This window comes from Epinephelus moara, chromosome 10 (genome assembly GCF_006386435.1).
Source record: "Epinephelus moara isolate mb chromosome 10, YSFRI_EMoa_1.0, whole genome shotgun sequence".
NCBI classification, from domain to species: Eukaryota; Metazoa; Chordata; class Actinopteri; order Perciformes; family Serranidae; genus Epinephelus; species Epinephelus moara.
Window position 1 is genome coordinate 8,662,199 of NC_065515.1, and position 12,081 is coordinate 8,674,279.

Consider the following 12,081-nt stretch of genomic DNA (forward strand, 5'->3'; position numbering starts at 1 on the left):
AAGGTTACCATAGCTACAAAGGATAACAAATAATACACAACAATAACCCTACTATAAGTACATCTTGGGACTGACCTGAGTTCAGCATTTCCATAGCAACCCTCAACCAGCGAAGGGCATGTAGAGGAGGGTGTGATTGTGTTGAGAGCGGAGATTGAAGCGGAGTCTCTAAGAATCGTCACTGACATCTCTGAGATCTGCAACACACACAAACACACAGGTGCATCCTCGCTAAACTGTGATGAAATAGTTGACGCAGATAAATCAGATATTTTTTCCAAGAGTAGTAAAAATGTGTGTGTTTGAGCCCCACCTTGCTTTCACTGGCGCTGACACACACGTGGCTGTATTCTCGGTTAAAGGAGTGGGTGAGCAGCCGCAAACACTGCGTGTAAAAAAGACAGAGCTCAAAATTTATTCTCAGGTTAGATGCGGATTTGATGCGACTGACGTCATAGAACAGGACAAATTCTTATCTGGCAGGGAAATACAATCAAGACTAATGAAAGCAATAATGGCTGACCTTAGCAGCGAGCTCCCTCTGCCTCTCAGTGGTGATTTCAGAGCTGGAGCTGACCTCTGGGTCGACCTCAGGGGGCTGAGGAGAGTCACTCAGCTCCTCGGTCAGGCAGGACTGCAGGGACTCCTGGCCCATGAGTAGGGTGGACTCCAGTTTCTCCCTCAGCAGTAGATAATGTTTGGTCTTCTCCACCTGAGGGAATGGCGAGAAAACATCAGAATCACTGACAATTTTCCTCGCTGAGACTGAAAGAAAAATTTCTGCAAGCAACTTCTGGAATTTGGATGTCAACAGTATATTTGACAAATCTCAGTCTGGTTTCCAACAGGAGCTCAGCTGCTTTCATATCATATAATATTTTTTTATATAGTCTGAGGAAGTGTGTTGGGATATCTGGCACTGTGTAGCCCTTGAGTGGTTCACTTTTAATTGTAACTTATCAGTATCTATTGCTGAGAAACTGTCTGATTGTACTCCTCTGACCTGTGGAGTTCCTCAAGGATCTATCCCAGGCCCTGTCTTATTCTTCCTTCACATGCTCCCTTATACCTCAGTTTGGCTGTTTTTCTTATTATTACTATGCTGGTGATAGCCAGTTTTATGCATTTGTTAACCCGGAGAACTTTAAAATCTGGTGACATTACATCAGGAGATCAGTGCCTGGATGTCTTGTAGTTTTCTGCAGCTAAAACACGACAAAGTTCTTGTCTTGAAATTCTGTAACAGTACTTAAAGTTTAACTCACAGTTGAGTACAAGAACCTGAGGACTCATTTTATATTTCCAGCTGAGATTTAAGAAACATCTTATGTGAGTTACTCATACAAATATTTCATACTTCAGAGCTTTCCATTTTATGTTGTGTTCTTTTAAATTATGTTGGTAGTTTTTATTCACGTTGCATTTATTTGAGGGTTTTGCTGTAATCCCAACAAGTGCTATATGAATAATTAAATGTTTGTTTATTCAAAAACATTAAGGACAGTAATAGTGTGCTTAGACCTGTGGTTCTTCTTACAGAGGATTCCCAGAAAAGTGCGAACAACTTAACGCAACTTAAATCATTACAGAAGTGGGCCGAATGTGATTAAGCGTCATTAGAGTGACTATTCTCATTGTAGGCTTCACTTCCTCCACATTTTTCTCGACAACTGTAGTTGACGATAGAATTCTGGTCTTAATCATATCTAACAACCAAAATCTTTTCAGACGGAGGTCCCTGAAGTGAAATCTTATCAAATGGGGATCCGTGATCTGACATGTATCAATTTAAGGGTGCTACGCATGAAAAAGGTTGAGAACCACTGGCTTAGACATATTTATGATGAAGACTGGTAACCACAGCATAACAACAGCGACACAAATCTGGCTGAAAAGCCCTCCTATAAACACACCACGAGTCACCATAAAAGAGTGCATTTCGCATGTAATATATATATTGCATAAATCAGGGACTGAATCCAAATTACAATTTGAACCAATGACCAAATCTTCTCAATCCCCCCAACTGGTATTATTTTTGGCCCCGCTGTTGCAAAGATAACTGCATCGCTTTCTTTAGGGCCTAGCAACTACTAACAGCACAGGGCACACTGCATTTTGCTTTCCACAGTTACTTCAGTTGTTAGGCCATCCACCGTTTCTGCTACTGGGGACAGTAATTACAAAGAACTTACACTGATACTCTTTGGTAACTGGGAAAACAAAAGTGCTATCCTCTGTTTTGGTTGCGCAATGGCTAACGCACTTCCTTTGTAAATCAAGCCTGCATTTTCACAGGAGATCGTATCTAGTGGCAGAGTTGCACAGTCAATACAAGGCTCTTAGAGAACCAGTCTAAAAGCCAATGGTGTCATTATTCTATCGCCATTACATTATGCAATCAACACTTCATAATCATAGAGCAAAAACTTGTCTATTTCCACTCTAAATAGATGATTTAGAGACACATGTTTTGGTACATGTAGGTTCAATAAATGAGGGCTAGCAGCATCTTTCTTTAACTGATTGATAAAAGTAGTACATGCTATCAAAGAAAAGTAAGTAACGCCCTCACGTCTTGCAGCAGGCTGAGTTTCTCCAGCTCCCACTGGTGGTCCAGAATGAGGCTGTCACTACGGGGCCTCCACCCAGCCAGGTTCTCCTCCCCACGGACGTAGGCCACTGAGGTGTCCAGCACCCGCCTGCGTCTCCTCTGCATACCTGGGGTGGGCACGTGTAGGATTAGAAATGTTGCAGATGAAAGCTTAACAATGCAACATGGTGACTTTGTCTTGACTCTCACCTGGGCTTCCTGCATCTGCCAGGTTACATAGGCTGACCTCATAAACTCCAGTTACACGGTTTCTAGAAAAGGAAAAGAAAGAGCTCTTTATCAACACAGAGAGCACAGGAGCAACATCATGTCTTTTTTTTATAGCCAGCAGTTTAACACTCACCCATCTGCTGCTCTGAGGCTTCCAGTACCAAACAGGTTTCGGATAGAGCGGGAGGCTGAGAGCTTTGTGTCTCGAGAGTAAAACACCATGCAGATATCTTTGGTTATGATTGCAGGCTGGGTGCAGTTCTCCATCTGCAATTTGTAAAAGGCATTTCTGAAATTGATCCCGTGGAGTAATTCAAACATCATCTCTGATACTATAAGAGCTATTCCTGCATCTCATGAGTGCAGGCAGTGTGCTGTACCTCTAAGTAGGCTGAGAGGGTCATGTAGATCTTCTCCCCATATGGAGTGACTCGATTTAGTAGCAGGGAGTTGTGCATGGAGCTGTCCCAGGCAGCCTCGAAGCGGTAGAAAGTCCTGAGGTGATCCGAGTGACAAGAAGCCAAAAAAATAAATCAGCAGTCAAAATTGAACCCTGTCTACCCAAATAACAAATAAGCAGTCAGAGCTAGACCCATGCTAACAGTCTGTCAACCTAACAACAGAGATGTTAAAGGGACAGTTCACCCCAAAGTCAAAAACACGCATACACTCCCTTACCTGTAGTGCTTTTATCAGTCTAGATTGTTTTGGTGTGAGTTAGTGTGAGTGGTGGAGATGTCGACCGTAGAGATATCTACCTTCTCTCCAGTTTAATGGAAGTAGATGGCACTCAGCTTGTGGTGATCAAAGCACATGCAGAAGGAAGAGTGCATCTACACATGGACGAGAGTCCCATTCTCCATTTTTTTGATACCAATGCCATTATCGATTCTGCTAAAAGGTCCAACTCTCTATCGATTCTCTTACTGATTCCCGATCAATTCCCTGTGTGAAAAAAAGTAGGTCTGCACAGGTTTTCAGCATTAAAGGGAAATTTCGGAAAGGAATTTGATTTTGCAGAGTTTTATGGCCGCCCTTATTTATTTGAGCCAGAATACACTGACGAAGAGCTTCGTGAAATTGAAGAATGGAGGAGGAGGAGAGAGAGAGAGAGAGAGAGGCACAACAGGTAACGTTAGAGCACGACAGAGGAGGAATGGCTGCTGGAAGGATTTAGCTCTGGAGATCGGTGGTGTAACGTTACCTGTGAATGCTGTACCCCAGTGCCCACAGAAGAGGAATACCTCTGTTGCAAGGAATGGGACCGGTTGCAGCCTTAGCTAAATGGTAAACAACAAACATGGCAGCACACCGGTAAGGTAAGACAACACGTTTACATGTCGTTTTCTATATGTTCTCTGACATTTATCCTAACGATATGAGGCGGTCTTTGTGGAGAAAAAGCTTGTTTAGTGGACTAACTTTGCACTTGAAAGGATGCCTGTTCAATTACGTTTTAACAAGTCTGACGCTACGGCTGTATCTAGGCTAACGGCTAACATGCTAACTATTATTTCTATGTCACTAGTGACTTGAAACAAATTTAGAACGATAGGAGACAGGTTGAAATAAACTGAAATTTCCCTTTAACACAAATTATTTATTGGCTTTGAGTCTGAACACTGTATTAATGAAAGGAGAGAATATTTCTACAGCATTTGTTTTCATTTTGTTTTCTTGGTCAATGAAAAAATGTGCCGAGTCTGCCTGACACCATTGTTTTGCAATGCGGATCTGTCAGAAAAACAGCCGGCATCGATAAAAGAAACTGAAAAGCTGAAAGGAGACATATGATTCTGATGGATGGGACAATATGTAATGGAAACCAGTTCTCAATTCCCATCCCTTGACAGCATGAGACGTAAAAGTAAATGGTGTACTCTTCAGCTGAGCCGTAACATTAGCTAGCTCAATGCTAAATGAGCTAGCAGTAGATGCACGCTTCCTTCTGCACGGTGATACGGTGGCGGATGTAACTCAGTAGAATGAAAATAGTTCCTACATGAAACTGCTCACAACAAGGTCTGTGGATTATCTTGAGTAACCGCGGCATGACAATACTCTGCAACTCACACCAAAACAATCTAGACAGATAAATAGCACCACAGGTAAGGGGAAAAATATGTATGCTGGATTTTGGGGTGAAATGTCCCTTAAACATAATTATAATAATATTTATAATAATCCACAATACTTCAAATACAGAAAGACGTGGACTAAAATCTGATTTGATACACTGAGAACATAAAATTATGATTTATAAAAACAGTCATTATCAATCTACTAATGGCATTTTACAGTATTTAAACATTGTAATCTCAGTAAAACAAAAGTGCAGATGAAATCTTTTTGCATGCAACAGGCTGACTGAGTTGATGCTCTGCTTTGTACAAAACACCACAGAAAAGCAAAGAGAGCAGAGATGACTATTGGTACAGAAAAAAAGGACGGGGAGGGGGGTGATGAGAGAGACAGCCAGACGAAATGAGGGACAGGGCAGTGAAATACCTATGGTCAACTCCCAAGGAAATGCTGTGAGAAAGAAGAAATCAGCAAAAGAACAGAAAGTGAGAATCAGGCAGTATGTTGTGGTTGTGCGCTTGTGTGGCTGGGATGGTGTTTGTCTTTTTTCACACTGTTATCTCATTATGTAAACACTGCCAAGGACAGTACAGCTCACCCATACACAAGAGGCTGTTGAGAAATCCTGCAGAAGGTCCTGACTCACTACGTTTACACACACACTAATATTCCACTTGTATTCCCAGTATGACAATATTCTGGATTTGACACGAACATATCCTGAATGAAGCATTTTCCAATTAACATGAAGGACATGCTGCTATCATTCAGGTTTTAGGAGCATTCTTTGGACATGGATGCAGCGCATTTAGAATATGCATATCAGCTGGGGTTTCTACCACAGTTTGCGACACACTGCCTCTGTTCACGGTCATGTGTAGTACACAAGCCAACTTGCCAACAGTTTGCCCAAAAGAAAAGCCCACATTCCTTGTCAGAAGAAGAAACACACCTTCTTTTAAACACTATGAAAGACTTGGAATTTAACAGGACATGAGCAAGTATCGCAACACAGAGCTTTTCAAGAAAGTGGTCGAAGGAATAGTCTTGTGTAGTTAGACCTATCTCTGGAGTCAGTGCTTGAGTGAGGTCTGGAATCACCGTATTACCATTCTGCTATAAAGGAAAAACACTCTGGTTTGTTTTTGTTTCTCTAAACCAATCACAATTGTCGTGGGCGGCGCTAAGCCCAGGTTGCAGTGACGGTGCTCTTGCAAAATAGTGTCACGGAGTGGTGGGACCATAGATTTTAATAATAACTAGATACCAGACCCCAAGATGGCACCTATGCATTCCAATGGAGTGGCTTGTCTGGTGCATACGCTGACAAAGTTTTCTAGCCTCCAGGTTAACTTCCACAGCGTGCAGCCCACTGAATATGCGCAGTAGTGTTTATCCCACTGGCCTCGCCCATGAGTTCCCGCTCGGCTCATTTACATTATGATGATGTCACGGATTTTTAAATACCGTTTATCAACTTGAGGAAAGTTTTACAAATATAAAACTTCCACAGCTCAAAAATTCGGAATCGAAAGAGTCATAATTTACCTTGTTTACCGTTTAAAGTGTCCTCAACAGTTTTACACAACAGTTTTTGCTGCAATACTGCGAATGGCCACTAGGCGAAATTTGCTGCAAGGCTGAGCGGCTTTCAGGGGGTCTGGGCTGGGGACACACACAGTGACAGAGCTAACTGTTCAAGCCGTGTTGGTATTGGTGCAAGTTTGTTGGGACCATTTAACAGCTCGGTGTTGGGTGTTAGCGCTGCTCGTGGGTTAGCTTGTGCTAACTGGGCAGACTCTCCGGGAAGAGAGCGGCTCTGTTAACAGCGGCAATGGGAAGTTTGCTGATCTGGTGGGAAGTCGAAACAGACCAAGATCAGACCCCCAGCACAAAAAGTGTTTTTATTTAGGCATCGACAAGGAAAATTAACAGATCAACATCCAGCATGAGAGTCCTGCGAGATTGAGTCTGGGGTTTTCAGAGTCACGTTCACAAGTTGATTTATTCATTGTAGATTTTTACATCAATTAACATAAAGAAAAAAGCGCGCATGCCTTATTGCACGATCCAAATCTTCATTAAAACTTGCCATTTTTGGTATGTAAGCTGTTCGCTCGGAGGTTGTTGTTATTCTTTCCCACAACGGAGGGGATTTTGACAACAGTAAGATGCAGAAAGCATGACGGAGGGTGAATGCCGGCATAAATAACTGGCCAGTGGCAAGCTTATAGCTACTGTCTACATCTGGTGAGTAAGACCACTGGTTGAAAACTCTGAAATATACCTATTTTGACACAAAAATGCAAAATTGCACAAATGGCTCCAGTCGTTCCACATTTCCAAATTTTGACGTGATTAACGACATGTTAAGGCACCTTAATCAATGAATGCACGGCTGCATGTACATGGAAACATTAGTGGAATATTCATTTTCATTCGATATATAAACAGCTTCATAAGAATATTGTCTTTTTTAGAATAAGGGAATATTTGGTGCATGTAAACGTAGTCACTGACTTGATGCAATCTCTCCTTCTGCTCTACCACTGAAAAGGTCAAATAACAGCACATGGCCATTACTCAAGCAAAACAATCCTGCTTTCTGTTACGCCTCTGATTTACTCCCTCCATACGTTAATGTACACGATTTTTCCCATTTCCCCCGAGGGGGAATAATCACACAGTGAAACCAGTTACTCCTCTGGCCTGAATCCCGGACAGTACTGCCTTAAATTTAAAAAAAGATAATCCAAGCATGAATTGTAAAAGGAAACTAATGTTTCTGTAAGCCATAAAAACAGGCTGAATGGACTCTTCATGAGGTTCAGATGTTGGGCCCACTGGCCTTGGACCGAGGTGACCTTGTGGGAAAGTGAACAATGTGTCACCCAGAAGAAAGCAAACAGCAATGAACTGAGTTGACTCTAGTGAAGAGAACTCTGTGTGAATAAAGGGGGATTCAGAGTGTTTTTTAAGTAATTAGCAAGTGTATTAACACACACACACATCACACACGAACACCTCTTTCCTAGTAGTAGAGAAGTGTTCGCTTACACTACAAGGAAGCAATTTCCTCTTTGCGCTACACCAACATGTGCTCCTCTGCGTTTTACTACCTCCTAAAAATGCGGGAGCCAGGATTGAAGTCATGCTGCTGGCGGAACATGTAAGGCCGTTTGTTTCTGGTGTTTGGCAGAGTTTCACCGAGGTACACTGAGATTCAGAAATATTCACAACATTGCAGCGATTTTGAGCAAAGTGCTACTGGTGAGGTAATGGTTCAGTGGATTACATTTTAATAGCTGCATTTTAATAGCGTGCCAGAGCGGGTACTGTAAATGATGTGATCCATATTACAGCACTTGAGTAAGAGTGGATGACTAGTGTTCCTGTTAATATTCTGTAGCTGTGATGGGAAGCACTCTCCCTCTGTGGGATTAGAGCTAACTAACATAATCATGTTCATGGATTCAAACTATTGCTTCACTTCATTATGAAAATAATAAACAGTGGAGTGGAGAAAGCAGGAAATAACAGTTTTCCAGCATTATCTGAATACTCCTGCTCAGGACAGGATGCACCTCTTTGCCTTTGTTGTTTCAAAGTAACTGTGTTGTAATAATGGATCACTAACGCCCTCTACTGGCAAGTACTAACACCTCTTACCCACACTGAATTGTTTTGGTACGACCACTGTAAATCATTTGGAGCACGATCATGTTGGATGCTGCTTTTTAAAACTAATCTGCGAATAAATAATTACCTGCAAACATTCATGAGAAGGACAGAGTGAAAAGATAGTTCCTTAAAAATGTCAGCAACATTTAAAGGAGACCTATTATGCTCATTTTCATTTTCATCCTGGTAATTTGGGTTTCTACAAAAACACTTTTGCATGCTTTCATGTAAAAAAAACAACAAAAAAAACCCCACTATCTTTCTCTTAGTGTCTTTGCTGGAACAGGTGTATTCACCCTCTGTCTTTGTGCTCTGATTGGTCATTTTTTATGGGTCTTCTGCATTTTGGCATCTCTGCAGCGTCAGTGTTGCAAACTTGGCGACTTTCTCATTTGGTTTAGCAATTTTTCCAGACCCTCTTAGTGACTTAATTTCTAAAAAGCGACTGTGGAACAAATTTAGTGACTCATTTAGACTATTGGAAAAAGCGAGAAATATATTCAAATATATTGTTTTGCAGCACTGTGCAGGCACCGGCTGGGCCTCAGACAGGGTGGGTAAGGCGTCGCTGGGCGTCCTTCATGACTGAACTTTTATTGAGAATTGTGTGTTATCGATCTAAGCAGATACTGGCACAGTTGGGTCAGTTCTTAAAGTTAAACAATGACAAAAAGTAACTAACAAATCGAGGAGCAGTGGAAGACCAGCAACTCACTGTGTTCTGTGAGGTAAAATTACTGTTTTGTCAATAGAGTAACAGTATCAGCGTCAGTTTCCCGCTGTAAATGGCTGACTGATGACAAGGTAAAGCTGTGAAAATATTTTCAATATAGCATACACTTGAACTGATGTTGATTTTTTAGGTGGGCTCTTTTTATGTGGCTAATTTTACCTTAGCTCTCACGCCATTTACAAGTTGTAAAATTCTTCCATTTCTGTCAGAGTATAATTAAGAACATTTCACGAAGATCCTGTTGTGAGATAGATTTCTCTGTCTACCTGTGAATGTGGCTCTCCCACATGCAAATGAGTGTATGACATCATCTGGCGACCTGGAGCTAGTGCTAGCTACTTTGATTGGAAAAAAAGTTGCCAATACTGTGCAGCATCATTTCAGCCGGGGAATGACTGTAGCAGAGTGTACCAGCACTTCTGGCTCCTAAACACAACCGGACATGTTGCAGCAGTCTTAAAATCTGAAATCAGGGAAAAATTTACAACATCAGCAACTAGGATTATATGATTCTCTGATGTTAGCATGTAGCTACATATGTTGGTAGCATACTTGCAGCCGGTAAATGGCTGTAACGCAGAATAGCGGTAATTATTTACAATGATAAATTACCAATAAAAGCATGTTCCAAAGGGAATTGCTGATGTTAGCATATAGCTATGTGTAGCAGCGTAGGCTACGTAATGTGAACACTTGCAGTAGTGTGCCTGGACACACTATGGCACACTATGACGTCATACTGTAGCCAGAGGAAAAATAAAAAATAAAAAACTATTAGAAACAGAGTATTAAGAATGGTCTGACGCCTGCGTTTTTTTCTCACAGGGATTACTTTTACATACGTTTACCTCATAATTTGAAAATCTGGCCACATTTAATATAAACATCCTTGATCCTAACACTATATATAAGACACATAATACAAAAAGCATAATAGGTCCCTTTTAAAACTTCAGTTTCTGACCAAATTCTGTCTCTTCACTTTCTAAAATCAGCCTCTTTAGTTCCTGCAGCAACTGCTGAAGTGGAAACAGAAGAGTGTGATACTGGCCCCACGACACCTCCAGCAGAGACACAGCCAAGGATTCACGTTGAAGCAAAGCGAGCCATGCAGACCCTGTCCATCATAAACCGCAGCCTGATAACAGCTCAAACACACACCCAGCGCAGCAAGAGAACCGGGGACATGCAGAACCACATCCCTCACTTCACATGAGGGGGAGAAAACAAAGAAGCACAGATGAAATTCCTGATAGAAATGGCGGAGTAGGAGAAGGAAATCACGGGACGCTGAGTAGGAATGACAGGGTGTCGAGGACATTAGAAAGATGAGGTGTTTGTGTAACTTAAGAGCATGAGAAGAGAGGCAAAATAATATACCTAGGCATGTCCGAATCAAGAAACTGTCTGCAAAAGCAAAAAAAACAACATTCTGTTAGTGGACTGGAGGGAGAAAAATGTTAGCATCCATAAATACCTTGATGTTAGTCTCTGAAAGACACTGGACCGCAGCCTGACACGGTGCTGAGCCCTTAAACCCAATTACTGGCCAGTGAGGCCTGAACAGGACAAACATTGAGGGCTGAAAACCTTAAGGGTGCAGCACCATGGTCAAAAAAAAAAGCTGGTCAAGCAGGGGCGCTGGACAGTGCTGCGTGGAGTGTTTGGTTGCTTAAGATTAAAGGGACAGTTTACCCCCAAATCAAAAACACATATTCCTCCTCTTACCTGTAGTGCTGTTTATCAGTCTAGATTGTTTTGGTGTGGGTTACAGTGTTGGGAAAAATTGGCCGCAATGATGTCTGCCCTCTCTTTTCTCCAGTATTCCTTCTGCCCCATGATACCCGTACAGCATCTATTTTCTGTCTACAAAACAACACCGGCAAACTGTATCACTGCGCAGAAGGAAGCGTGCATCTACTCATGAATGAGAAGCTCGTGCTCATGACAGCACAAGATGCAAACACTAATGGCGTCCTCCTCGCTAAGCGGTGCTTGGTGAGCTTGCAGTAGTATGTTTCCTTCTGCACAGTGATACGGTCGGAGTGTGAAGTTTGGTGGACAATATGGGTGTGGGAAAAATAAATCATGTATAGAAATCTAAATTTGTGATGCATCAAAATGCGTCAATAATCCTTTTATATTTGCTCTATAGCCCTATGAGTTGTGATCGAATCAAGTCGTGAGGTGCCTAGAAATTTCCACCCCTAGTAGAGAGAAAATAGTTCCTACATGAAACTGCTCACAACAAGGTCTGTGGATTATCTTGAGTCACCGCGTCATGATTTCTGCGAAGAGACATTGCTGTTGAGTTTTTCAAATGTATTTTTTGGCTCTCTTGGCACCACAAGCCGAGTGTCATCTAGTTCCAGTATACTGGAGAGAAGGCAGACATCTCTACGGCCGATATCTTCAACACTCTGCAACTCACATCATAAAAAAATCTAAATTGATAATGAGCACGACAGGTAAGAGGAAAAATATGTATTTTTGATTTTGGGGTTGAACTGACCCTTAAAAAACTCAGTACACCCAGGCCTGGGTGGTGCATTGTTAGGCTTTTTGGAGAGTGGTTGGGAAAGCAGAGGGATTAAGCAATGAGCCAAAAAACAGAGGGGTCACAAAATCATAAGTTAAATGTCAAAAATACTTTACAGTTCTTACAAATTGAACTTGGATAGTACAATAATGTCGGCTAAATACATTAATAGAAAATCTACAATATAATACACTAAACATAGCTGCCACTAAATAGTTATGC

General features: G+C 41.7%; 1 protein-coding gene across 13 annotated transcripts in view; it reads right to left on the minus strand.

Moving 5' to 3' along the window:
- The window catches only part of kif1aa (kinesin family member 1Aa), an 81,598-nt gene that overhangs the window by 8,088 nt on the left and 61,429 nt on the right, over positions 1-12,081 (minus strand). For 4 of the 13 annotated variants that reach the window (XM_050054516.1, XM_050054526.1, XM_050054529.1 and 1 more), the window contains 8 exons: positions 10,701-10,727; positions 3,205-3,319; positions 2,958-3,091; positions 2,804-2,865; positions 2,576-2,721; positions 524-712; positions 314-385; positions 76-197 (listed from right to left, as the gene is read on the minus strand). In XM_050054516.1, the coding sequence (XP_049910473.1) occupies positions 76-197; positions 314-385; positions 524-712; positions 2,576-2,721; positions 2,804-2,865; positions 2,958-3,091; positions 3,205-3,319; positions 10,701-10,727 (867 nt within the window). Of the gene's footprint in view, positions 1-75; positions 198-313; positions 386-523; positions 713-2,575; positions 2,722-2,803; positions 2,866-2,957; positions 3,092-3,204; positions 3,320-5,332; positions 5,357-10,700; positions 10,728-12,081 lie in introns of all 13 variants that reach the window. The other 9 variants (XM_050054527.1, XM_050054519.1, XM_050054522.1 and 6 more) reach the window with 3 other exon arrangements.